At 39.4% G+C, this 24,959-nt stretch overlaps 1 protein-coding gene across 1 annotated transcript; it reads left to right on the top strand.

Moving 5' to 3' along the window:
- Window positions 1–10,980: 10,980 nt before the first annotated feature.
- glp2r (glucagon like peptide 2 receptor) lies at window positions 10,981–20,443 on the top strand. Its single transcript, XM_005811180.2, has 13 exons — window positions 10,981–11,707; window positions 13,198–13,297; window positions 13,369–13,473; window positions 13,933–14,054; window positions 14,183–14,289; window positions 14,745–14,901; window positions 15,010–15,169; window positions 15,649–15,709; window positions 15,799–15,865; window positions 16,149–16,237; window positions 16,508–16,646; window positions 16,746–16,787; window positions 17,412–20,443. Exons 1-13 carry the CDS (start codon window positions 11,630–11,632, stop codon window positions 17,778–17,780), a joined length of 1,596 nt encoding a protein of 531 aa, XP_005811237.1. The 5' UTR covers window positions 10,981–11,629; the 3' UTR covers window positions 17,781–20,443.
- The last annotated feature ends 4,516 nt before the right edge of the window (window positions 20,444–24,959 follow it).

Here is a 24,959-nt window from a genome sequence, read left to right as displayed (position 1 = left end):
TGGTGAAAGATACTGAAGGCGGTAAATCTGTGAGAAGATCATCTTCTCAATAAGTGGCAACCACCTTCATTTGGTTTTGGTTAAGCTTTCATATTTATTTTAAACTCAAATTTACTTTTTTTTTTTTTTTTAGTCAGGAGTTTTTTCACATTCTGGACATTTTTAGCACAATCTATTCAGTTTGATATACTTTTATAATACCTTTTTATAGGTTTCACAAATCCCAAAACAAATTGAATACAAAATGCTGAAAATCTAGCGAAACATTTCATAGCTTTGCTAGAGTCAGAACCAACTTAGTCCAGCTTTATTGAGAATTCTGTAACTCTTGTATTTGCAAAAGTAATTATAGTGATGTAATATTTTCATGTAATAAATTCATTAAAGCACAATTTGTGTCTTTATTTTATTTGTTAGAAGTCCAAAATGCAGCTGCTCCACGCTGTTGCTTTGACTAGACCCAGTCTAAGAGCCACAGGTTCACTTCAGTCTCAGGCTTAAATTATTTACAGTCCAAAAAGTAGTGAAGTTGCTCTTTTGTTCATTTTTTAAAAATAGGTTTGCACTCAAGTTATTTAATCAAAACAAACTAATCAAACAAGTGGCAAATCAAAAATCATGTAATTTAAATTTAAATCAATGTTAAACCTGCTGCATTTAAATTTCTGTCGTTTAAAAGGGAAATAAATATAAAAGCTGGAAGAAAATTTTTGCCAGACTTTTCTAGATTGAAAATATCCCCCTTTAAATGGAGAATTTTAATTAAATTCTCAAGAGAGACTTTTTATGTAACTTTATGTTTTATGCTTGTGTCTGAGGTGCTTGGGTTTGGAGATACTTTGGGTCATTTAGATTATTTACTTGTTTCCCACATTTCCTCTTAATTCTAACAGGAATTTCTCCCATTTCATTCTAAGTACAAACATTTAAACTGACAAATTTACTACTGAAAATACTCAAATGTTTTCAGTTGTTCTGCAGTTTCTCACACAAAAAAAACTACCTATGTCCCAACTGGGCTCCCTTACGGAGGCCGAAGCACAATTTCAGCCCCTGGACTTTAGTGGATAATAGAGATTAATACCTGGCTTCATAAACCTGGAAATCTGAGACATAATTATTATTAAAGCTCACATCAGTGAAGCGCCTGGACCAATCACAGCCTAATGATTCGTTTGCCAACGCGCGTGTTGGACGTGTCTGACCCGGAAGTGGCCTCTCGTTGCGTTCTGGCGCGTCGTCATCTTGCGCGTGAGCCTCAGGGACAAACAAAACGCAGCGAACGCATCTGGGATGAAGCGGCGCGCGCCAAGAAAACGTCCGGCAGCGTGGAGTGTGTGTACGCCGAGCTGCCACGGGGGAAGCAGATAAATGCTTGAAACGTGAACTATTTGATCGTTGTCTGCCGGGCCTAGCAAAAACAAAACCGAAGCTTGAAAGAGCTGAAAGGAATGAGGACGAAATGTTCCGCTTTTGAATTTGAGACACGCTAAAGAAAAACAAAAAATAGCATAGAGATCATGTTTTTCATTAGAATTGATATTTCATGGATCTCTCTTTGCATGCTGAACTGAACTTCTCTCCTTCTCTTGCACATCCTGTTTATTATAGTCAGCATTCTGCAAAACATTTCTTGATAGTTGTAGATGCAACAACTAAATTTTTTATTTTTTTTTGTGCGTCCCCATGGTCTGGTTTTTCTGGAAAAGTTCAGAAAAAAATGCTCTTGTTGAAAAACGGCCATAAACACAGCACCACCAATCAGAAGACAGTAAAGTTGAACCCATGTAGCCCAGATTCAAAACTGACACCCCTAACATGGCGGTGGCCTACAAACCTGACCAGGACTGGACCAGAACTCCAGCAAACTATTGTGAGAAGCTTCTGAAAAAAAAAGAATGCTTAGTCCAAGTCACACAATTTTTTTTAAAAGACATTTTGTCCTGATACTACTCAAACATACGCAAACTTCTGAATCGAAAGAAAAAAAAACACACCTACAAATTGTTCTGGCTACGTTTTCTGGCAACCAGCAAATATGAACAATATTGATAATTCTTACTAACCTAAAACAAGAACAGTTTGGTCTGATTTTACATTTAGACGATGAGCAAAATCTTCCGTCTGTACAGTACAGGTCCAACACTGATGGAGTCGTGTCCCGAAAAACAGAGTATAATCATCGCTAAAGGTGGTGGAAGGAAAATGTAACTTCAGAATCATGTTGGTTAAAATGCCCCAAAAATACCTGGAAGATTGTGGTTGAAATGTGACCAAAGGAGGAAAAATTCAATAAGGGGTGTCTTTACTTTTGCACATATCGTTGTGAGACGTTTTCCAACCTGCCTCCCGAACATAAACAACAAAGATGTTTGATCAGAATCACTTTCAATACTACTGGGGAAAAAAAAAAAAAGATCCACGGCGATTGATAACACATCGTCTCAAATGTCAATGAGCTCATAAGCGACGCCGGTCTGTGTTTTGTTTACGTATTAATAATATGTGACGATAATAACGCGACTAAAAATAATCAGCGGAAAGCTTCCATGTTCTTGCATGTGGGGTTATTTAGGAGACTTTTGCCCCCTGTGTTTACTCTGCCGTGCTGAGTGTGTGTTTGGGAGAATGTAGATGGGCGGTAAATCTTGACATCCCTCTCCCTCACCCCCGTTCCTCCCCTTCGTCTCCTCTACTTCCACCCCTCTTCATCCCTCCACCCCTTCCATCTCTAGCGTTTGCCTCTTCTCACATGTTACCAATATGAATCTGGGATTACGTGTGACTGCTGCATATGTAGGAAAAAGTGGAGCGGATGCCAGGTTGGACGGATGAGAGGCATCGATCACCGCGTCAGCCCCGAGGACGCGTGGGGCTGCCGAAAGAGTATTAGAGGGTTGAGCCGGGTGTCACGGCCTTGTTAACAGCTTCATTGGCCAATGTTGTGTCCAGCAGCGGCCGTTGAAAAGTGCCCTCAGCTATTTATGGAAAAGGTGTGTGGAAAATATACCAGCAACACCTTATAGTATGATAGTGAAACCCAGAGGAAAAGTACCAGCTTGTGTGAGGCGTATATTTATGTCTCCCCCTCCCTTTATTTCCTCCTCCAATATTCTTGAGCTTCATATTTACCTTCCTTGTGTCACTAATGAGTCACACCAGGAAATGTGGTGTCATGGCTACCAAAGTCGCGGATTTCTCTTGTCGGCTTGGACGTTTATCTCCATCGGGTCTTTCAGGTCAAATTCGCTGCGGTTGGTGTTTGTATGGCTAACGTGTTTCTACACTAAAGCATTCGATGCAATACAAGGCAAAACCGGCAAATGTACCGAAGAAACGTGAAGGAATTTTCTGTCAAAGACTTTTTAAAAAATGTTTTTCCTGTATTTTCTACTTTGAGTCAATGTTTTTCTTGTTGCTTTATGCTGTGAAAATACAGAAAATTTATTTTTTAAACCCAAAACGTTTGTGAATATACCAAGAGATATGTGATCCAAAAAAAATGGAAAATGGAAGGGTTTTTATTATTATTATTTTAACAAGTGTTTGTGGATGTATCAAATATACAAAAGCGATTTCTGACAAAAAAAATACTTTCTTTCTTCCAGTTTGTAAATAGAGTTGTCACACAACTGGTGCTGCCAATTCCTGAATACTCATATGTTGTTGTTTATGACAATACCACAGAAACTAATCCTCGTTCCCTCGGCACAGGAAAAATTCATTGGTTATTATCTATTTTAGTTTTCCTCCGTAATTAAAACCATACTTAATCCCATTCAGTTTACAACATAGCAACATTTTGACATTATGGCAGAAATATTCTTTTTTTTTTTTTTTTTTTTTTTATAAAGACCCGGCTATATGTGAATACAGCCTCAGAGTGATTTTAGCGACATTTTCCCCACTTTTTAAAAAAAGAAAATCACCATTTGAAACCGTTTGCTATAGAAGACTTGCTAATTAGCGTCGGTTTTACACTAGCAACCGCCAAGAAAAAGAAAATACAAAACCATCTTCACATTAGTCACATTCACACCAGGCAGTGGCCAGAACCCAACTTCCAGGAAAGCAGATAAATAAATCAGCTGATATTTAATTATCATTGATGCCGCTTTGATGTGTTTCTGTCCGCGGAATCAGACATCAATTTCCTCCCCTCACCGCCCTGATGCTGCCCTGATGCTGTTATTTGGCTACGGAGCGACGTGGTGCCTGGAGCTGTGTCCACTATTGACTGAAGCCGTCCAGTGGACAGGATGTTCCTGAGTGTCCCCAGGCTCCAGGTGGGCTACTTTCTCTCTCTCTTTCGCTCTCTCTCTCTGATTCTCCGCGGACCTACAGGCTGTTTGTTTTTCCGGCTGAGAGCCGCCATTTGCCCCCCTGCGATCCCAACCCATCTCCTCTCTCCGCCTGGGGAAGAATGTAAACACAAGGCAAAGACGTTAGCATGTGCTGCTGTATGTGTTTGTTCATCTGCAGGCAGAGTTAGTGTCCACCGCTAAATCTACAAAAAAATAAAATCTTATCAAAGTATTTTTGGTCTACTTTCTAATAATAATAATAATAATAATAAAAATCTTAGTACACTTGAGATAAGGCAAAACTAACTTTACTTTTCTTATCTTCCTCCTGCACCTAAAAATGGACTCAGATTTTATTTTTCTGGCTGATGTTTACAGAGGTATTTAGGCATATATGCGCAAATTAATTATTCCTTTTGTCCTTCTGCTTCATTATAACACAGCAGCCTAATGTCTTCACACCATGCAGCCTCTTTACCGAGAAATGTTGGCGCTGTGAACGTGAAAGATGGCCGCGGCTCTCCCGCCAGAGCCGAGCGCGGCAGGCCTGCAGGCATCAGAGACCCAAACAGTTTACACACCGGAACCGTAACATCTTAAACTTCGCACATAGCACCTGTCGTGTCTGCTAAACACTTTCTAACCCATTTAGAGCGGATCGTAAACATTGGCAGGACCGGCGCTTGCCTAATATGCGTTTCCAGCGGCCTTAGCTCAAGCGGGCGACCAGCACTGAGCAGGTGGTCCAAAGGGGCGAAATGCGCCTGACCTTTTATTTTTTTTTTTATTTGTATTTTTTACAACTTTCACTTAAAATTCACTCCCTGATTTCCAGGCTGTTTGTTTGGGTCTGAGGCTCGATTTACGTAACCGTGTTCATAACAGAAAGTCAGTTTGATTAGTGGGAAGAGAGGCGAAGTTATTTAATAATATTTCAAGCAGATTAACAGTTCCATCTGTCTGTCCAAAAGTGAGATCACACCCAGGTATTCCAGTCAGTTTCAGATAAAAATAAAAAAAGGTATTTTAACATCAAAATGACCAAAGGGTAATATTTGTTGAAATAGCTGATCATCAAGGACAAGGAGAAAATCTCTGAAGATTTTATGTGACTTTTTTGTTGTTTTATTTTTTTATTTTTTCTCGTCACATGTATCTAAATGTGATGTGATTGTTGAATTTCTCTCGTTTTTCTTGATCTTGGACACAATTGGAAATGAGGTTTTCCATTTCAGCAACTTTTTATCCCATAAATCTCCGTTGCCGGAATTCAAAAGCTTGGACAGCTAACAAACCGACACCACACCTGGAGATTTAAAAGCTCACTGCATTGTAAATCACGCTTTTAGACCACAAACTGAGTGACTCTGATATGCACAAGCATTGATTATAGATTTATTTTTCCTCTGTTTCACTTTACATTCTGTTGCACCGCAATGGTGCATAGAAGAAAAGATAAAATACTGACATGCATGTAAATCGCAGAACACTAGTAGGCTACATTGACACAGCAGATCTTGATGCTCAATTCTGATTTATTTATTTATTTGTCATTAAATAACTAATAAATAATGGTCGTTCATACTACTTAATACTGCAACCAAAATCAGACATATGTGTGAACGATTTATGAACCTAAAGTGCCCAGCATTTGCAGAAGAACAGGGTAGACGTCACACGGAGCACCGTTTGCAGAAGTAATAATGGATGCTGCTGTTTTTGTAAACACACAAGCTGCCAAATCATGTTGGAAAGCTGTTCAACGTTTTGGGGAAGATGGAGATAAAAACTGTGAAATTCTGGCAGAAATGTTGCTGGAGACTTGAGACCGGTGTGGAGGTTCATCTGTCAGCAGCACAATTACATGGAATGTTACAATGTATTGGAATGGTCCAGTCAAAGTACCTTATCACTCTATCACTGTATTTAAGGTACAGTTAAATTTTGGATTTCTGGGAAGTACAAGCATCTTAACCACTCTTAAAAATTGGTTGTAGAATCTTAACCAAGAGTTCATAGCATCTTGGTTAGCTTTTACTGCACACAACAATCTTGCTTTTCAGATCTCTAAGCCTTTCTTTAAATTTGCTAGCTGCTTCTTAGGTACTTCTAGATAAATTCAGTTGCATTACTCTTGGTGAAAATTGGGGTAACAGTGTTGATTTTCGAAAGACTCGCCATGCAATTTATTATCTCAGATACTTCGGAAATTTTCCTAGATACCTAGATTATATGTTAAGAGAAGCTAAAATCCATCTACCAAATATAGTTTCCAATCAGTCCTTTGCGATTATAGCCCAAAGGACTTGTGGTACATCCTCAAACAAGGACCAGTCTGAGGCAGAAATACATTCCAGTTGGCGTCAACAAGGTAATTGTGTATTAGTAGTTAGCATGACATAGTTCTTTTCTTGCTCTAAATAGACACATATGCATTACAAACAACCCATAAGATGACATAATTGGTCTGTGTCCCCCAACTAATGCTCCATTGACGCACTTCATTATCAATCATGATTATCCGGACACTGCTCTGAGCAAATGCACAAAGAGAACCGTCCTCTCTGCAACTGTGACTCTGCAAGAGAGTCAGAACAGATAAGCAGACCAGACTGCCTTGTCTGCTGAATGCCCTGTACCGTCAGGTCTGTCCCAACTGGCTGTATTTCTCTAAAAACACTGGGTCACAGCTGATATTTTTCCCCCTCACATATTTCCTCCCCCTTTTACTGGCACTTAGAAATGTATTCATATCCCTCTCGTGTTGGAACAGGAAGGGGCCTTTTCCCAAACTGTTCCCACAGAGATGAAAGCATGAAGTTGTCCAAAATGTCTTGCATTGAGAGATCCTTTCAGCTGGAACTACGGGAACTAAGCTCAACTCCTGAACAACGGCTCTACAACATAACCCCCTCTGCACCAAACGTTACACTTGACACAAACCAAACAATTACCATTCTCCTAGAAATTGACAAACTCTAAACTCCTCCATTGGATTTCCAGACAGCCTGGCATGACTAATCACTCCAGAGTCCTTTGTGATGCGAGGTTTGAATTAAGTAGCTCAGACATAAAAACCCATTACATGAATCTCTCTATGCACAGCTAATCTAATGGCAACATGAAGTTTGGAGGTCTGGTGACTCTATAGAAAGTTGGCAACCTCTGCACCTCAACATTGGTTTTGCTTCACCTACCACTAAATTGCTTCCACTTTTAACTTATCCATGACAAAACCATCGAATTGAACTGAAAAGTATTCCCGTTGTAAATAAACAGCGATTAGCATTTCTGATCAGTGATCTGTGTTGAAATTGAAGGATTTTCTGGAGGTTTTATGGTTTGGGGGCCCCATGCCGCAGCTTAGTACACTTCTACCTTGGGCCGATTCTGCCTTGACGGTAGAAGAGATTGGAATTCTAATTCATTAAATTTAGATGAGAGGGCAAATACTTTTAAATGAAAAATTTTGTCATCTGAAATACGTGAAGTAAATCCGCACCGTTACTTACTAAAATAACGTTGCCATCTAGACATTCATATATCTTACTACGTTATGATGCGCATTAACATCAATGGCTGTGAGAGCTTGACGTATAAATTTGTTTCTCGGCTTAGTTTTTCACAACTTTGTCGAACTAATCTTTGACCACGGGATTTATGAACCCCAGAAATGTGCAAAAAAGGATCTTCAACTCCTCTTCCTCACACCGAACGCATCTGTCACCGCGCCCTGCGGCCATGGCTCTACCTCACAATGATTCGCCGTTATCTAAAATGTTCCGATTTATGAGGTTTTTGATCTATGGACAGTATTTTCTCTGTAACCTGAACCTCATTTTCAACCTCTGCTATTCAGCCACACAGTGAGGATATATGACCCAATCGGTGCACTATATTGTCGTGCTTCCAGAGCCGAAGAAATGTAATTTCAACACTATGTTACTCCCAAGTGATTGCCATATATATTACCATATCTTTTTTATTTTTTTCTGGAAGTGGATGCTGTCACATTCATTCCACAAGAAACTTTGAAAAGCTTTATCACTGGGGAATAAGAGCTAAATTACCGTTCCACATGATGCATCACTGAGGTTTATTCCTTCACAGATAAATATCTTTCTTCGGTTCGCACGCCTCAGGCATATTGCCTTTGTTTTTGAATCGCCTTGCTTCTCCATTTTCACCTGCAGTCATAAGTATTTGTTATGTTTGTCTCTGATATCATGAACTGAGCTTAGCTAGAGCCACAGACAGGAACAGTTTGAGGCGCTGATGAAGAAGCTGATTGTTTTCCACATAATCAATAACATGTATAAAAGTCCTGCCATCGGTAGGGTTTTCAAAAATCTTATGGTTAACATAACCCGGCAAATATTGACATTTTTAGGAGAAAATTAATTATTTAAGTTTCAGTTTTATATGTAAGTAGTTGTGGGAAGCCATTTTATTCAACCGTTTTTGTTCTTTTTCAATCTTATTGACAAAAGAAATTTTTCACATGATGCTGATTGAACGGTTACATAACCATAGATGTTGAACTGTGCATTGCCCTTTTGACATCAACAGCAACTTGAAGTTTCTTGTGATAGTTGAGGATGAGGCACTTAATTTTTTCAGTAAATCCTCCCATTCTTGGCAAAAAGCCGCCAGTTCCTGTAACTTCTTGGGCTGTTTTGCACAAACTGCACGTTTGCGATGTTTCCCAAAGCGGCTCGATGATACTGCGTTTAGAAAACAATGTTTTTTGCCAATGACGACCTGGCCCTGTGTTCTGAATTATTGTTATAGCAGAAAGTCCAGCGACATCATATGCACCTTTTATCAGGTTGACAAAAGCTCATTTTCCTCCCGTGTTTTCTGATAACTCTCTATTTCCATCTTGCCATCAATTTTGACCAAGTTCCTTGTGCCTGTGTCACTCACACACCCTAAAATAATTATTGATCCACCTTCATGTTTTACAGTAGGAATGTTGTACCTTTATTATAGGGTTAAATTAAACAGCTACAGAAGAATCTCTGGTGTCAGCTACTTTAGGTTCTTTTTTGCATGTCAAACATTCTGTCATGTGAACACACATTTTTTTCTTAATCGTTTACAAATATATAAACGATCTCCGTATGTACAGGGCCACTGAAGCCTTGGACATTTCCTTGCTAACAACTTGGGAGTGTATTAGCAAGGAAGATTAGAAGTGCTTGTCAACAAAAGATGGCGTAATCCACGACGTGATGTGAATCATGGTCTTTACAGTCCATATATAAAGCTGTTAACTGTAAGTATTCATATTATCTACAGTAGGAGTTGATAAGCGCTATGTTAGCAACAAGAGTTGCTAACATAGCAACTCCTGTTGCTATGTTAAAGTACAGACATGACATGCCAATGAGTGAGTGGCGAGTTGTGGAGATTTTAACAGCACCTCAGTCTTTGCATTTACATTTCAACAATTTTTAAGCTGCTCTATGATTCTAGAGAGAAGACTTGCTCTTGGATCAACAGATCTTGTTTTTGTTTTTAAAATTCTATGGACAACACCTCATCTCCTCCAGAATAGTGGAATACTTCCCCAGTAGTAAACCATGGATAACCAGTGACCTGGAAGACATGCTGGACAACAAAAAGGTGTTCCAGAAGGGAGACGGGATCATTGAAGAGTGTGCAAAGTCAAGATTATATTGTATTTAGCATCATTTGAGCTACTGCGTTATGCCATAAACTACGGTTTTATAGGTGGTGGGCTCCACAATTTCGTGGTGAAAATGAGGCTTTTTGGAAGATGAAAAGATAGTTTTTGACCAAAGGATCACCCCAGGGGACTGTACGCTCACCATTCCTTTTCTCTTTGTATATACCAAGTTCATAGTACAAGTCAAAGGCCTGGATGACTCTGCAGTTGTGGCTTGTGTTTGAGATGGACAACAGACCTTACAAAGAGAGACACTTTGTGGCCTGGTGTAAGACTAGAAGTCTTACGTCAAGTGTGAACACAAGGATATAGATTTTATAAGAAAGAGGAGTATATCAAATACTATTTCCATCATGTTAGAAGTTGTAGTGGTGATGGAGGAATGTAAGTATCTGTTTGGCCACCGAAGACGGCAGGTCGAACTGGAGAGGCAACAGTGAAGCTGTATACATAAAGGTGTAGAGCAGAATCTTTAGTTCTTTCAGTATTTATATTTGGAAAAACAGAACAATCTCACTGATTTTATCCCAAACTAGCGGAGTGAGACTCATTATTAGGCCTAGAGTGTCCTCAGTCTTAAAAACACATTTTTGTTGAGATTTTTTGTTTAATGACACAAAATTTAATAAAGTCAAATTTTGTTGTGCAGCTGCAATTGAAACAAAAAGATTAGTTTTGACATCAATATGCAAACATTTACACCTAAAAACAAACCAAAAAAATAATTAGTAAACCTTATTCCTCGCAAACAATCTTACATGTACTGCTGCATAATTAATAAAGGCTTTGACTTGTAAAAGAACTTTAATGCGCGACATCCGGCTCCGTGCTGGCACCTCTGGCGCTCTGCTCCTCCATTTTCTCCCCTGTGTTTGGCTTCAGTGCACTTGGCTTAAACAAAGATCCCCATTAGTGTCAGAGATGCTGTTTGATGCCCCTTAACTAAGTGGGATAGTTAAACAGAAGGAAAAGCTCAGTGTATTCCCCGTCTCTCCAGTTACTGGTGCTTGCATGGCTGTATTATGATTTTTTTTAAATAGTTGGTAGTTCTTGGAATGGTAAACCTTTAATCGTAGGTTTTATAAGTGATCATTTGCTTCTGTGTGACCAGTTTTCCTGGACAGCAGCGAGTCCAGTTATACAGGCTGCTCCCTCAGGAACTTGTCTTGATTGGTTAGGGGCTGACAGGGTGGGAGAGGCGCTCCGTCTGCTCCCAGCTGAGCTGAGTCTATAGGGAGTACAGTCTTCACTGTCTCTTCCTCATGGAAAGATAAGGTCTTCATCACGGGTAACCCTCCTGCTCTGCGACCAGCCACTTTCAGATGCCCTTCAAACACTCCTTCCATGGAATTTTGGATCCAGAAGACATTTTTAATGCTTAAAGCTGGAAACCCGGTTGAGTGAGCACCACGCCATGGTTTTCGATGATCACCCTCCAACCAAAACCCCCACCGGTTCTTAAAAGGATTTTACGCAAAAGAACAAGCGAGTTCAACCAAACCTTGACCTTCCACTGTGCTGGGAGGAAGTTGGAATGAGCAAGGGGCCCTGAGGAGTCAGCGGAGGAGGTAAAAGGCGTAGGATCAGTGAAGAGAGCAGGAATGAGCTGCTTTATATGTGAACTTCCAGCACCATGCCAAACCTGCTGGCAGCCCAGCACAAGAGGATCAAACTCCTGCTTTCTCTACTTCTACTGGTCATCAGCAAGCAGGTAGTGTGCCAGCGAGGCGTTTAAAACTGGATTATGACACACAAAACACCAAAGAATCATCTTTAAGTCCTTTCGTTAACTTTGTTGGTTCTTTTCAAAAGATAGAATGCATTTTTTAGGTGGAAGAGCTCCCTTTATTCTACACATTGATGTGTAAGTTTAATCTCCTATTGTAATATCAGACTGAAAGAATAAAAATGGATAGCAGATGATAGAGAGAGATAATAGGTCTTGTTTTTTTTCCTACTTTCAGAATGGTTTTTGTCAACGAGTTATGGATCAGGTTGCGCTCTATCAATCAGCTCACACATAAACTGTCTTGCAGAACAGAAATCAGAGTGAGGCTCAGTGTTTGAGTTTTAGATGCTGTGATTGCGCTAACCTCACAAAAAACAGAAAATCAGGACTGCCTGGTCATAATATGAGAGGAACTTTGATTTTTAGTCAAAACCAGGTCAAACACAACAAGCCAGAATTATAATGAATCTCATTTACACAAATAGTATGGGGAAATTTTTTTTTGGCATTCATCTTTAAGTCAGATCATTTGGTAAATGGTCCGCGTATTGGTCTCGGTTTTCCATTTGCCAGTGAAATCTACCCTGGTCAAACACTCCCACCTAGTGGACCAAATTAGATACTGCAGAATCAATTTAATTTCGATACAAGTCAACGAAAACACTAGGAAAACAGAACACAGAAATGTCCCATAAAGACAAAAACATGTTTTATGATCTGTTGGGTATTAGTAACACCTATTTTTTTGAAGTTGGTTGCAGATTTTTAAATACATTTTTATGTTATACATAAAAATAATATACATCTGTAAGGACTTATGTCCAGGTTTTGATACAAAAATCTACTGTAAAGACCCACCATTTTATGTTTTGAGTGTTTTTTCACCAAGATGTAACCTTTACTAATGCTAGAGAATAAATATCTAATTAATTTAAAAAACAATGTGTATATACAGTATATATTGTATATATATATTATTAAACATTTATTAAATGTTTAATAAATGTAAACATTTATTTCATAACCACTTGCTAAATATTCAGTAGCATCAACACTTTACAGTAAAAGTAATCATAAATATGAAAGTATATATAAAGAAGGTTTTAAATGAGTTTGCTATTTGGTTGTTGCCTGAAGATAACATATTACACCTTTACAAGACAACCTACTGGAATCAATGTCTTGTCCTTCCATGTTTTATATATTGCTTTGATATTCACAAGTAAATTAAAATAAATTAGATGTTGACTGCAGTAAGGTTTCAGCCTTTAATACTAGACTTGCCCTTTCAGTGAGTTTTTGCAAGAAAAATGAAAACCCCTGTCATGAGTGCATGTTATTGTTACCTTAGGACATTGAAAATAAAGGCATATTTATTTTATCCAATTCCTCTTAAAAAGAAGTTATTTTCCAATAAAGCATTGAGAAACCCAACTTTATGAATTTTCTCTTCTTTTGCTGCGACTCTGCAGAAAGCGACAGCCTCATTGCTCGAAAGCCTCATTTCGAAACGCATGGAGTACTGGGAAAACTGCAACAGCACCCTGACGTCTGCTCCTTTTCCAGCAAGTGGTGAGCAAATGGTGGTGATTTATGCATCTCATACAGACTGCCTAGACATAATGTTCCTTTTCTTTTTATAGGCAACTACTGTAAAGGAAGTTTTGATATGTTTGTGTGCTGGCCCCATTCATCTCCGGGGAATGTGTCTGTCCCCTGTCCTCCCTTCTTACCGTGGATCACAGAGGGTAACGTGTTTAACATCTAATCTCATATGAGGACAAATCTGTTAGTCTGAGTTCCCATGCTTCCTTTCACCGTTGATTCGGGTGTCACGTTTATTACCACACTTTCTCCTCTCAGGAACAAGTGTCACTAGTGCAAATGGATGTTTAAAACAGTAAAAAAAATATAATATTCAAATCTATGTTTGCATTAGGTTGGCTAACGTTCAGAGTTTCCTACACCTAAAATTTATTACGCTTAAATGTTAACACTGAGAAAAGTGGTCTGTACTCTATTTCCAACTCCTTTGGTTTTTTCTTTTCAACATTTTAAACACGTTACCTGATACAACTTGTGTAAATACCCATTAGCAGCTAAAGAGCTCATTGAAATTTAGTGAAAGTGTTTTTGCCCCTCATCAATTTGTTCTGTCAAAAATGACGTTGACCGTTTTTATTGCGCTTTTTCTGTTGTTGCTTCAGACGGCAACAGAAGGGCATATCGGGAATGCTTGGAGAACGGCAGCTGGAGAAAGATGAAGAACTCCTCAGATCCCTGGCGAGATGATTCTGAATGTAAGGAGGACCAATACTTTAAAGACAAGGTAGTGGGATTTTTCTTTGTTTTAAGAACCTTTACTCGTTCAAATTTCACTTTGTCTTTACAAATGACTCTACAATCCCATTTCATGACAATTAATTGAGCGTTAAATCTCTTGTATTTTGCATCTAGGAGGATGAATTACTGCGTCATTCCGCCCTCCGGCTCATCTCTGTTATTGGCTATTCCCTGTCGCTGTTCTCCCTCACTCTGGCCACTCTCCTCATGGGCATGCTGAGGTCAGTAGATGTTGGCCATAAAAATAAAGTTAACATTTTCATTGCACAAGTGGGTACTTTAGCTCAACTTTGAAGGTTTGGAGGACAGCGGACTTAAACTCGGTTGGAGGTTATAGAAACACCAGCCGTCTTTCCCACCACAGTCATTTTAAAAGGAAAAGGATTTTGGCCGTTCGAAGAAGTTTGCCCATTTATGAAAGTTGTAATTTTCATCTGTGTTTTAGCGGGGCCATGCTGCACATTCACTCGCTTCAAACGTATGGAGAGCTAAGGCAACACGTGATTAACAAATCCATTGAGCTGATCAGTCATCACTAACAACATTAAAACCCCGAGACAGTTTTACCTGTAGCTCCATCATTTCCATTTCTTCCTATGTTACGGCGAGCGCCCGGGTTAATGCTGTTAAAGTTGCACAGGAAGTTCCGATCAATGCTCCCGTATCTGCTTACCAGGAAGCTGCACTGCACCAGAAACTACATCCACATGAACCTGTTTGTGTCATTCATCCTGCGGGCGGCCGCCGTCATTTCGAAGGAAATCATCTTCCATCTCATGTACTCCAACCTGCCCAAGAACGACCCGGGGTGGAACTCCTACTCCAGCTCTGCGGTACTCTCAGCGCTGCCTTGTTTTTCATGTATAAGCAGGTTTAACTTCAACAACTTTTGCCTCATTCGTCCAAAGCGTACGCTTCAGCTTGATCTTTTCCCTCAACAGATAGTGCTACTGTGCAAGTTCTCCAAAGTGTGCATGGAGTACTTTGTGGCGTGTAATTACTTCTGGCTCTTGGTGGAGGCCATTTTCCTTCACACGCTGCTCTTCACTGCGGTGCTGACCAAGAGGTGCCTGTTGAAGAAATACATTCTGCTAGGATGGGGTAAGTCATGGGCGCATGCAGACTTTGTTACAGGGAAGCGAGGCTTTAAAAATGTCTGTCAAAAGGTGTGTAATTACTATGTACAATTGGTGTCATTGGGCTCCTTAAATCACCCTAATTGTGTTGTTGGAAGGTCCATTGGTTGAACACCCAAAGAGCCTTCCTGAATTTACACCTTGTTACGCCTGGAGGAACTCATGATGATGAGTGCCTTTAAGACATTTTCTTAAAGGCACTGTATAAAGGATCATATTACTGAATACAATCACTTATAAGTAAAAACACAACTAAAAACAAAAATATTTTCACTGTAACAGAATCGACATCATATCTAAATCCTCTGAGATCCAATTCTAAGCTATTTCTGTCATGTATAAATGGTTAGGTTTTTCAAAAATAATTAGAGTCTGAGAAATAACAGTTTTAAAATGCTGATGTACTCGGGGAGAACAGCATATCTCGCTTCTGTCATGTTCCAGGGACTCCCGTCCTGTTCGTGACGCCGTGGACCGTGGTTAAGATTCTGTATGAGAACACGGGGTGAGTGTTTAAATACATGGAGTCCAAGTTTCTCCTTGAACCGATTAACATGCTCTCTGTTCACACTTAGCGCTTCTTTCACTCTCAAGGTGCTGGTCAATCATGAACAGATGGTTCTGGTGGATAATAAGAGGCCCAATAACTCTATCAGTGCTGGTAAGGGATGTTCCTCAGGCCACTCTGTGGTCAAGTTGACTTCAGAAATTGATATCAACTAGATTTCTGTTTGATTGAACAATGCATTGCTCAATCTGGATGGTTGCTATAAAGGAGAATCACAGGACAATGTGGTGATGCAACTATAGTCACAAGCATATTTGATATTTACTATTTCTTTTGCTAATAAAGGCGTCTTACCTGTTATGTTTGACGTTATTGGTCATCTTACACTCCAGTCCAATGCGATGCGTTGAAATGTACCATTAATATGTTTATGCAGGTCATTTTCTTCATATTCATCAAAATTCTGATGCTGCTGTTGTCGAAGCTGAAAGCCGATCAGGTGAAATTCACCGACTACAGATACAGGTACTCAAGCCGCTGAAGCCAACTCTCGGACAACAAGTTTGACGTTGACATTTAGCTCCAACATTTGTAGGTTCCTGATTTAAATATACTGGTAAAATGTTAATCCCACATCACAAATTTAAATGTCACACCCATAAATTGTGGGTGTAAATGTCACCAAGCAAACAAAACCAGTGTACATACTTCAGAAACTTCTTTCCTTTTTCCACTGCAGTATTTTCTGCCTAGCTAAATTATAATAAATCTGATCAGCCTGTTTGTACCTTGCAGTTTGGCCAGGGCAACGTTGGTGCTGATTCCCCTGCTGGGAATCCATGAAGTGGTCTTCACAGTGCTAATAGATGAATGTATGGAGGGCAGCAGCCGCTATGCCCGGAACTTCATTAACCTCACCCTCAGTTCCTTCCAGGTAGTACAAAAACATTCATGTTTGTACACAGAGTGTTCATTTTGGTTTTGTTCACCAACATCATCTCACACTCTAAAATTTGTTCCATGCGTTTTTCAGGGATTCTTGGTTGCTGTGCTGTACTGTTTTGCTAATGGAGAGGTATGGTTTTGGTCACAGTATTGTTCTATATGAGGAAGGAATAATTAGGTTGAGTGTAACAGTGCATGTATCAATCTGCCATCAGTTTGGTGGACGTAATTATATGGTGAAAATATAGGTAATAAACAAATATTAAAAAATAATAGACAGAAGACCACATTTTCTTTCATTTTGGTATCCGCCAGGATAGTTGGTAAGATTCCCACACTAAAGCTAATAATAATAATGACAGACACGAGCTTAGAACCAACCAAACAGTTTGTAATCAACAGTCTGAAAATGGTTCTGGATTGTGATCAGTGGTTTCAGTGGAGTGCAAGGGGTAGACATATGGGAAGCCAAATGCGTCATAATTCTCCCAGAGATCTAAAATGTCCTGTTACACCTCTAAAAACATGAAGTTAAGCTGTGAAAGCTTGTAGCTTACTTCTAATGGGAGAGGGAGGGGTACTCTATGGAAAAATGTCATTTGTGTAAGCACACAGCTACAAAACTGTAATCAAACTTACTAGTGAGAAATCTCGCTGCTTAAGTAATAAGTTACAGAAAAAGACTCAAACTTGCAGCGAATACCATGGTGTAGTAATGTACCGACAGTTAACATGTATTGCTGTTTTCTTGTAGGTCCAAACTGAGCTGAAAAAGCGCTGGCAACTGTTTTTGTTCACAAACCATTTCAAGGTCCAGACCTGTTTTCGAGGAGCAAATCTCAAGCACCTTTGGAAGTGTACTCGGCGGCAGCACAGGAAGCGCTCTCGGCAATTTGACTCCTATGGCGAAGGCCCCACTTCGACGGCTCGCCCACACCTCCTCCAGGTGGCTGTGCAAGCGGGAAGTAGGCCTCTTGGACTCTGGCCACTTAAAGGCCAGGGACTTGAGGGCTACGACTCAGCAGGGCTCGACATTCTTACCAGGAAGAGTCTTTCCAGTAGCGATGGTGAGATGACACTGGGAGAGACGATGGAGGAGATTTTGGAAGAGAGTCAGTTCTGAACTCAGTTGGTAAAATCCAACCAAAGTGGGGTGCAGACAATGAATGTATTCTCCAAGTAGAATGAGCCAACTTCAGGGGATGGGAAAATGGTTTTAGAAATGCAGCTTGTTCTACCGAGACTTGTATTACCTGTACAAAAAAAAAGAAATCCCGGTTTATGTGGCAAGGATTTATTTGCCTACATCTCTCTGGGGGTTGTGTTAAAGACTCCAACCCTAGATTTAATCCAGTGCACAAAATGGTTAGGTGATGCAGCCAAAAAGACTTTTACTCACGAGCCACTCGAGCCAACCACCTACTCTGACACTTACCTTAAAGAAGCTGGAATTGCCAAACCAGCAACAGACATCTGTGTCACTGGTTACGATGGAACGCTGCTCCAAACCCCAACTTCCATCGCATTTTTACCGCAAACTCGGCTCTCCGACTACCTCCATTATCGGCTTTGAGGAGCAACAGCAGCAGGTCTCCAATGCTGCCATGGTCTTTTTCAAGGTCACACAGAGACAGTATAAAAAGCATCTCGGACTTGGCTCGTGAAAAGTGCTTTTGAATCCTTGTCATTTTCTGCAAAAATACTGATTTCAACACAGGGAGTGAAGGAAAGGAAAGCAAAACTTGGAACTTATGGTATAACTTCATGGTAATATGGAAGACAGCCTATCTGTGAAAAACGTGGTGTTCATTGGCTCCTTCTAGTGATTCACTCAAAGCCTCATGTAGTCTCCACCCAGAACCAATCACTGTAACCTCTACAACTACTGCATCCATCATCTTCTGTGAATAGAAAAACTTGTAATTTGCCTTCTTTTTTCTTGATTTTTGATCATGTGAAGATAATTCGCATTTTCCTGTGAATTATCGTCGCATTATAATTTATATTATAATGCGACGATAATTCTTATGTGCTATAGTATTTCATAGTCTTCTATATTTTGGATCAACGCTGCCTCCTTTGGTACTTCTATGTTTATGTGAAAAAGCATAGAGGTTCCTCACAACCACAAGCCAAACTATTCTGCCTTCATATAATTTAAATGCAGAATTCTCCGTGAATTTAATCTGTGCGTTCTTGTGATAAAATGGACTCGACATTCCTTCAAATTGTGACTATAATAGTGAACTGATGCAGAATGAAAGTGTTTTTCTTTATAATCTCCAAACTACCATAGGGTAGGTTATTTTTGATGCAAGGAATGAAAACTTATTAGAAGTACTTCTGTAATCAGTTGCTGCTTCCTGACTTCTTTTTTTTTTATCTCCTGCCAATGTGTGGGTGTGTTTGCTCATTGTGAAACATGGGATAGTGTACAGGACAGTTTACTGAAATAAGTCTTTATAGGCCCAGGAACAATTATTTTGCCCTTTTAAGAGGGAATTATGGAAGTACAGGCTATTTAGCAATATGCAGATGTTAAGAAAATACCAGAATTTTAAGAGTTATTACTTAAATTGTAAAAAGTTTACCTTTTTAAAAACATCCTATCATTTATGAATATGGTTACCGTTCTCTTAAATTCCACAGGAAACTTAAAGGGTTAGCTTGGAGTTTATTAATTTTAGTTCTTTGAAGTTAATTGTTCCTTAATCCCTTGTGAGCGTTTATGAAAATGAAATGCATCGCTAAAAGCGGTCGAAGCTAACCAAGCTAACCGTAGCTTGTTAAATTCGACCGCTGACGTGGGGGAACAGCTGATGGGAAAGCCGGGGGTAATTTCCAAACAAGTATAAAACGCGGAAAGCACAAAAACAAACATCTTCGTACATGTAAAAGTTTATTCTCGATGGAGTCAGACTGCACTGGAGGGGTGCAGCGGATTTGGTAAGGTATTGCAGCCGCCACGTTCAGTCAACGTTAGTAAATATAGAAACATGAAATATAGACGTAGCAACTGTTTGATGTGAAACTCTAAACTGTTAATATTCCCTAATTAGCGCTGTATTCTAGCGATATAAATATTTTTATTTCGAGATAATTTAAGTAGCTAAAATCTGCTTAAAAAGGAGGTGGTATACATTTCACTAGCCTGTGGACTTATTGACATAATTTGAACACGATAAGTTGGCATGTCATTTTAATAAAGGTGAGGGAATTACTCTATTTGGTTCACTTGTCGTCCTGGTGTTTTCTTACAGTTGACCTAATCTGAAAGTGTCACAAAACACATTATATGATACTGTATTTACATTTTTAGGGTTTTATTTGTTGCTATTTCTCAGATACTAAAAAATAGTTCTGTGTCATGTTTTTGTTGGCAAAAAAAGCCAAAACCATCTTCAAAGAGCAATTTCATATATTTAGCCAAATATTATCATGTTAATGTTGATGTGTTTAGGTTTACGCAACAAACTTTCCTATCTCTCACAAAATTTATAGCAGTATTAATCTTTTTATACTGATTTTGGTGATTTATTTTGTAAACTATGATATGGCAGGCCAGTGAAATATATCCAAATGTCACGTCATCTGGATTGAAGTGTGCATATAAATACAATGTATTTGTTTTTTGAATGTGAATAATACTGGGTCTAAAGTATATGTAGCAGGCTTTAACTTGCTTTGTATCCATGTGATGCTTCAGTAATTACTGTACATACTGAACTATGAAATGTTTGTACATATCAACACTGTGATGTATGTGCACAAATAAAAACAAGTGAATTGTCATGAAATACCGCGTTCTGTTTTTCCTTCTGTTTCTTATAAAATGTCAGTCTCTAATTTTTGTGCAAATTAAAAAAACAACAACAAAAGAAAAGTAAAGTAGGTTTTTTGGGGGGGCTTTTTTTCTGTGAATTTCTGGCTATTAAACTGGGAAGTTCCCTACAGTCTTTGACAGAATCTCTCTGTCAAAGAGAAAAAAACTGGACAAATGCACACTGCATGAAAAGTGGGATTTCCAACAGCTATTGACACCTTGCACTGCCGTGCGCTAAGAGATTGAGGGCCATCGGCAAAAGTTTTTTGTCAGAATTGGAACTTGTAGGGAACTGCGAAGAATTGTCAAAAACTGTGTCTGTGTTGCCCTATCACCCCTGTCCTCTTGGGCCTTGGTGAGGCTTTCATATTTAAAAGAAGTTGCTGGGAGCCATGCAAATGCAAATCAACTCTTGAGCACCGCCCTGACTGTCGTTCCTGTTGTAGCTCACCCATTTTCCCTTCTGTGCACCACCCAGGTTACTTTTAAGATATTTTTAAGTCAAGTATGATTCTAAATTTTAAATATGATAGAATGATAAAAAAAAACTAGATCTAGGACATAGATCTATGTCATAGATCAAAGAACATCTGGGGTTATGAATGCTTCCATCTCAAAGCATCAGGTATTCTACAAGCATCTCTTGGACCATTAGCACTTTCACCGTAGCACTGCCTTTTGCAACAATTTTTAAAATGGAAAAGCTATTAATGGCCACCGTGTTTTTTCCCATATCTTTTGGAGCTGGATACTTAATAACCACTGGAGTGAGGAAAGTGGTCACCACACTATTTCCTGGTGTCACATTTGACACGAGTAACTCTGAGGACGAGAACACCGACTATGATGTTTATCTTTTCGATGGGAAGCAAACGTCAACGGATGGAGAAAACCCACAGCAAACTGAGTTTTCAGATGCTCTTGAAGAAACTTCCCCGGCTGGGGAAGTTAGCACTGAAAATAAAGCGGCCATAAAAGACCAGACCCATAAAAAGAGATCTGTTGTAGTGGACAATTACCCCAATCTTCCCAAATCTCAAAAGATCCTAAAACCTTGGGAGATCTTACCAGGCTGCAACATCTGTAATGAGGAACAAAGACGTCGAGCAGAAAGGAGTAAACGTTCGCTCAGACGTGACACTAAGAAATTTTGTTGCACCGCATTTTGAAGGACACCATATCACATCTGTCACGTTCCCCCTGATTTTTAGTAGTTACATGGAGAGACCTTGGAGAACGACTTCAAGGCGATTCTGGTCCACCATCCGGCGTCTCTGGCGGGGGAAGCACTGCAGCACCAACACTGTTTACAGGGTTGCTGCAGCATCTTGTTGCAAACCTTGAAGGATCTTAGCCTCCTCCAGTCTGCTCTGTCCCTTCTTATAGACGCTTCACTGTTCGTCTTGGTCCAGATCAACACTGAGGTGTTCATATTGTTCAACAACCATCACTTCTTCTCCCATGATGGAAATCCCAGCCTGGTTCTTTATGCATGGGGTTTGCATGTTATCCATGTGCATTAATGGGTTCTCTCCGAGTGCTTCGGCTTCCTCCCACAGTACAAAAAGATTTTGTGCACACTAGATAATAAATGGATGATGGACACTTTTTTTAACTTGTTTATATGAATAATTATTATCATTAGTAACAACTTAATTTCACTCTTCACCAAGTTGAAGACAAAGCAAAGCTTCTTTTCTTACTTTCACAGCAAAGACTAGCAAACAGCAGCACAAAAGCTAACCCCATTATTTTCTATGATAATACAGAAGATGATACTCTTGAAGATACGACTACAGTACGTAACGACTTCTCTAATCTTTCTAAACGTTGTGACTTACCAGGCCATCGTGGGAGTTTTCAGACAGTTCAGTCTGAAAACTCAACTTCTGAGAAAAAGGTATTTGAAGACAAGACGCATGTAGAGACTGCTCTCTTAGGGAACAATTGATCTAATTTTCCCAAAGAAGAAACTTCCCCGGCTGGGGAAGTTTGCAATGAAAAGACAGTCGAGTCTAAAAACGTAACCTCCGCTTTAACAAAAGCAGCTTTAGAAGACTGGACCCATGAAGAGAAATCTGACCCAGGGAACGATTTCTCTGAACCCAAAGAAGAAACTTCCCCGGCTGGGGAAGTTTGCAGTGAAACGAAGCAAACTTCAGAGGTTGAGTCCAAAGACTCAACCTCTTTAACAAAAGCAGAGGTTGAGTTTTTAGATGGGTGAAGAAGTGATGGTTGTTGAACAATATGAACACCTCAGTGTTGATCTGGACAACAGACTGGACCAAGATCGGTCTTTGGACCTTGGGAGATTTGATGGAAATTGGGTTTGATTTAATCTTGTTCCTCCTGAAATCAGCAATCATCTCCTTTGTTCTCTGGTGCTCAACCTCTGCTTTGTGATTTCACTGTTGCCTTGTAGCAAATAAAGTCTTGGGTTTGAATCCCAGCCTGGTTCTGTATGCATGGGGTTTGCATGTTATCCATGTGCATTAATGGGTTCTCTCCGGGTGCTCCGGCTTCCTCCCACAGTACAAAAAGATTTTGTGCACACTAGATAATAAATGGATGATGGAATTTTTTTTACTTGTTTATATTAATAATAATTATTAGTAGTAATAATAATATCAATCAATCAATCAAATTTTATTTGTATAGCACATTTCAGCAGCAAGGCATTTCAAAGTGCTTTACATCATATCAAACACAGAAACACAAAGCAACATAGAATCAACAATCAAAACACAGCATTAAGTCAGGTTCCATCAATAAATTTGTAATTGATTACGTTTCAAATACAATCCTAAACAGGTGGGTTTTTAGTCGAGTTTGAATCCATAAAAGATTGACCTGTTACACTCCTACTGTGTTATATGGAACAAAATACCTATTGCTATTTTTATTCCCACTCACGCTCACAATCACACAGTTTAAAACGATGTCAACAGCATTTTAATGGGCTTCTGGCACAAGGCTCCGTACACGTATTTCACGAAATTTCGAGCAGGGACTCCGCCGTCCCTCACGGATTTTTGTGCAATTTTATGGTACCTGTTAGTGTCTAGAATTTACAGGGTTTGTGTTACGTGCAGTGACCCTCAGTCACTCGCCGTAATAGCAATATTAATGTGAACATAGGCCTGTCACGATAGCAAATTTTGCTGAGCGATTAATTGTCTCAAAAAATTATTGCGATAAACGATAATATTGTCTGAAGACCCTTTTACACTGATTTAATGGAAATGACGTAATAATGCATGTGATTTCCTGCCAAAGATAGATACACTTTATTTTCAATAGAATATTTAACACTGGAGCTGATAAACTAAATAAACAAAACAACCAAAAACAAAATGGATTCTCAGTCTCCATTAACAAAAAATGTACTTGATAAAAACTAAACAACATAAAGCCAAAGTGGAAATAAATACTGCATTCAACCAAAAGAGTGCAGATTATGAAGTCTGTATATTATGTTGCCCTTCAGTAATAATTAGATTTAAATAGAGAAGATGGGCACATCGACTACCTGATGCAATAGTTCACACTACATGATTTTTTGCTGCTATTTTTCCCCTTACAACAATCTTAGATCGTTGGTCTTTCTAAGGTTGTGTGGTGTGTTATGGTAGATCATCGTTGCCGCTCCGATCTAAATCAGGGGTTTTCCCCCGACTGGGAGCTTAAGGCAGCCTGTTGAATGTGACCAATCAGAGCCAATCAGAAAGCAGGATTCTCCTCCGTGTTTTCTGAGGGGAAATTACGGAGGGAATCGGAAACAACATTAATGTTTATTCAACATGCAAAGAATATAGAAATGACAAGAGGAGGAGTTGGAGTGAAATTGCTACCGCAGTTGATAAACCCGGTAACTTTTCAGCTGTTCTTCGTTAACGTGACGTAAATAGGTTCTAATGATTTTCATTCAGTCAGGACTTTACGCTGACACTAGCCACATGCATTGCAGGTAGATTGTAGTAAAGCATTGATTAATGCCTGGTTTTAAAATTAGTTCACTGGACTTGTAGCCATTATTTTGTGCCCATTGTTGGACACCACACGGCAGGAACGAACCCGATCAAACCGTTATACCTAGGATTTCTGTCGGCTAATGTGTGGTCTGTCAGGTTTTGAAAATGGGCCGACAATCAGCCGACAGCTCGTGCGCTGGGCTTTACACTAAGGAAATGAGGAAGGGAGGGTCAGTGGAGAGCACCGGAGTTGAGCCTTTTTTCATTCGGTGTCATCAACAGAAAGAGAAAAAGGTCGGAAGAGACGATAATGCCGATAATTGAAATGACGTCGATAGTTTTAATTTATCGTACGATTAATCGATTTATCGTTTATCGTGACAGGCCTATGTGAACATGAACATATTAGTATGTTAATCAATATACAATTAATTATATAAAATATAATTAATATGATACTTAGTAATATAGTTATTATATTGCTAAGACTATACTAAAATGATTCTAA

The sequence above is a fragment of the Xiphophorus maculatus genome, chromosome 10 (assembly GCF_002775205.1).
Source record: "Xiphophorus maculatus strain JP 163 A chromosome 10, X_maculatus-5.0-male, whole genome shotgun sequence".
In the NCBI taxonomy this organism is placed as follows: Eukaryota; Metazoa; Chordata; class Actinopteri; order Cyprinodontiformes; family Poeciliidae; genus Xiphophorus; species Xiphophorus maculatus.
The sequence above is the reverse complement of the archived record's forward strand: the minus strand, read 5'-3'. Positions and strand labels throughout refer to the sequence as shown.

Excerpts from the sequence above, each read along its gene's own strand:
- glp2r (XM_005811180.2), top strand. The coding sequence starts at position 11,630 with ATGCCAAACCTGCTGGCAGCCCAGCACAAGAGGATCAAACTCCTGCTT. Across the intron at positions 13,298-13,368 it reads TGCTCCTTTTCCAGCAAGTG|GCAACTACTGTAAAGGAAGT; the intron begins GTGAGCAAATGG and ends TTCTTTTTATAG. Across the intron at positions 16,238-16,507 it reads TTCACCGACTACAGATACAG|TTTGGCCAGGGCAACGTTGG; the intron begins GTACTCAAGCCG and ends TGTACCTTGCAG.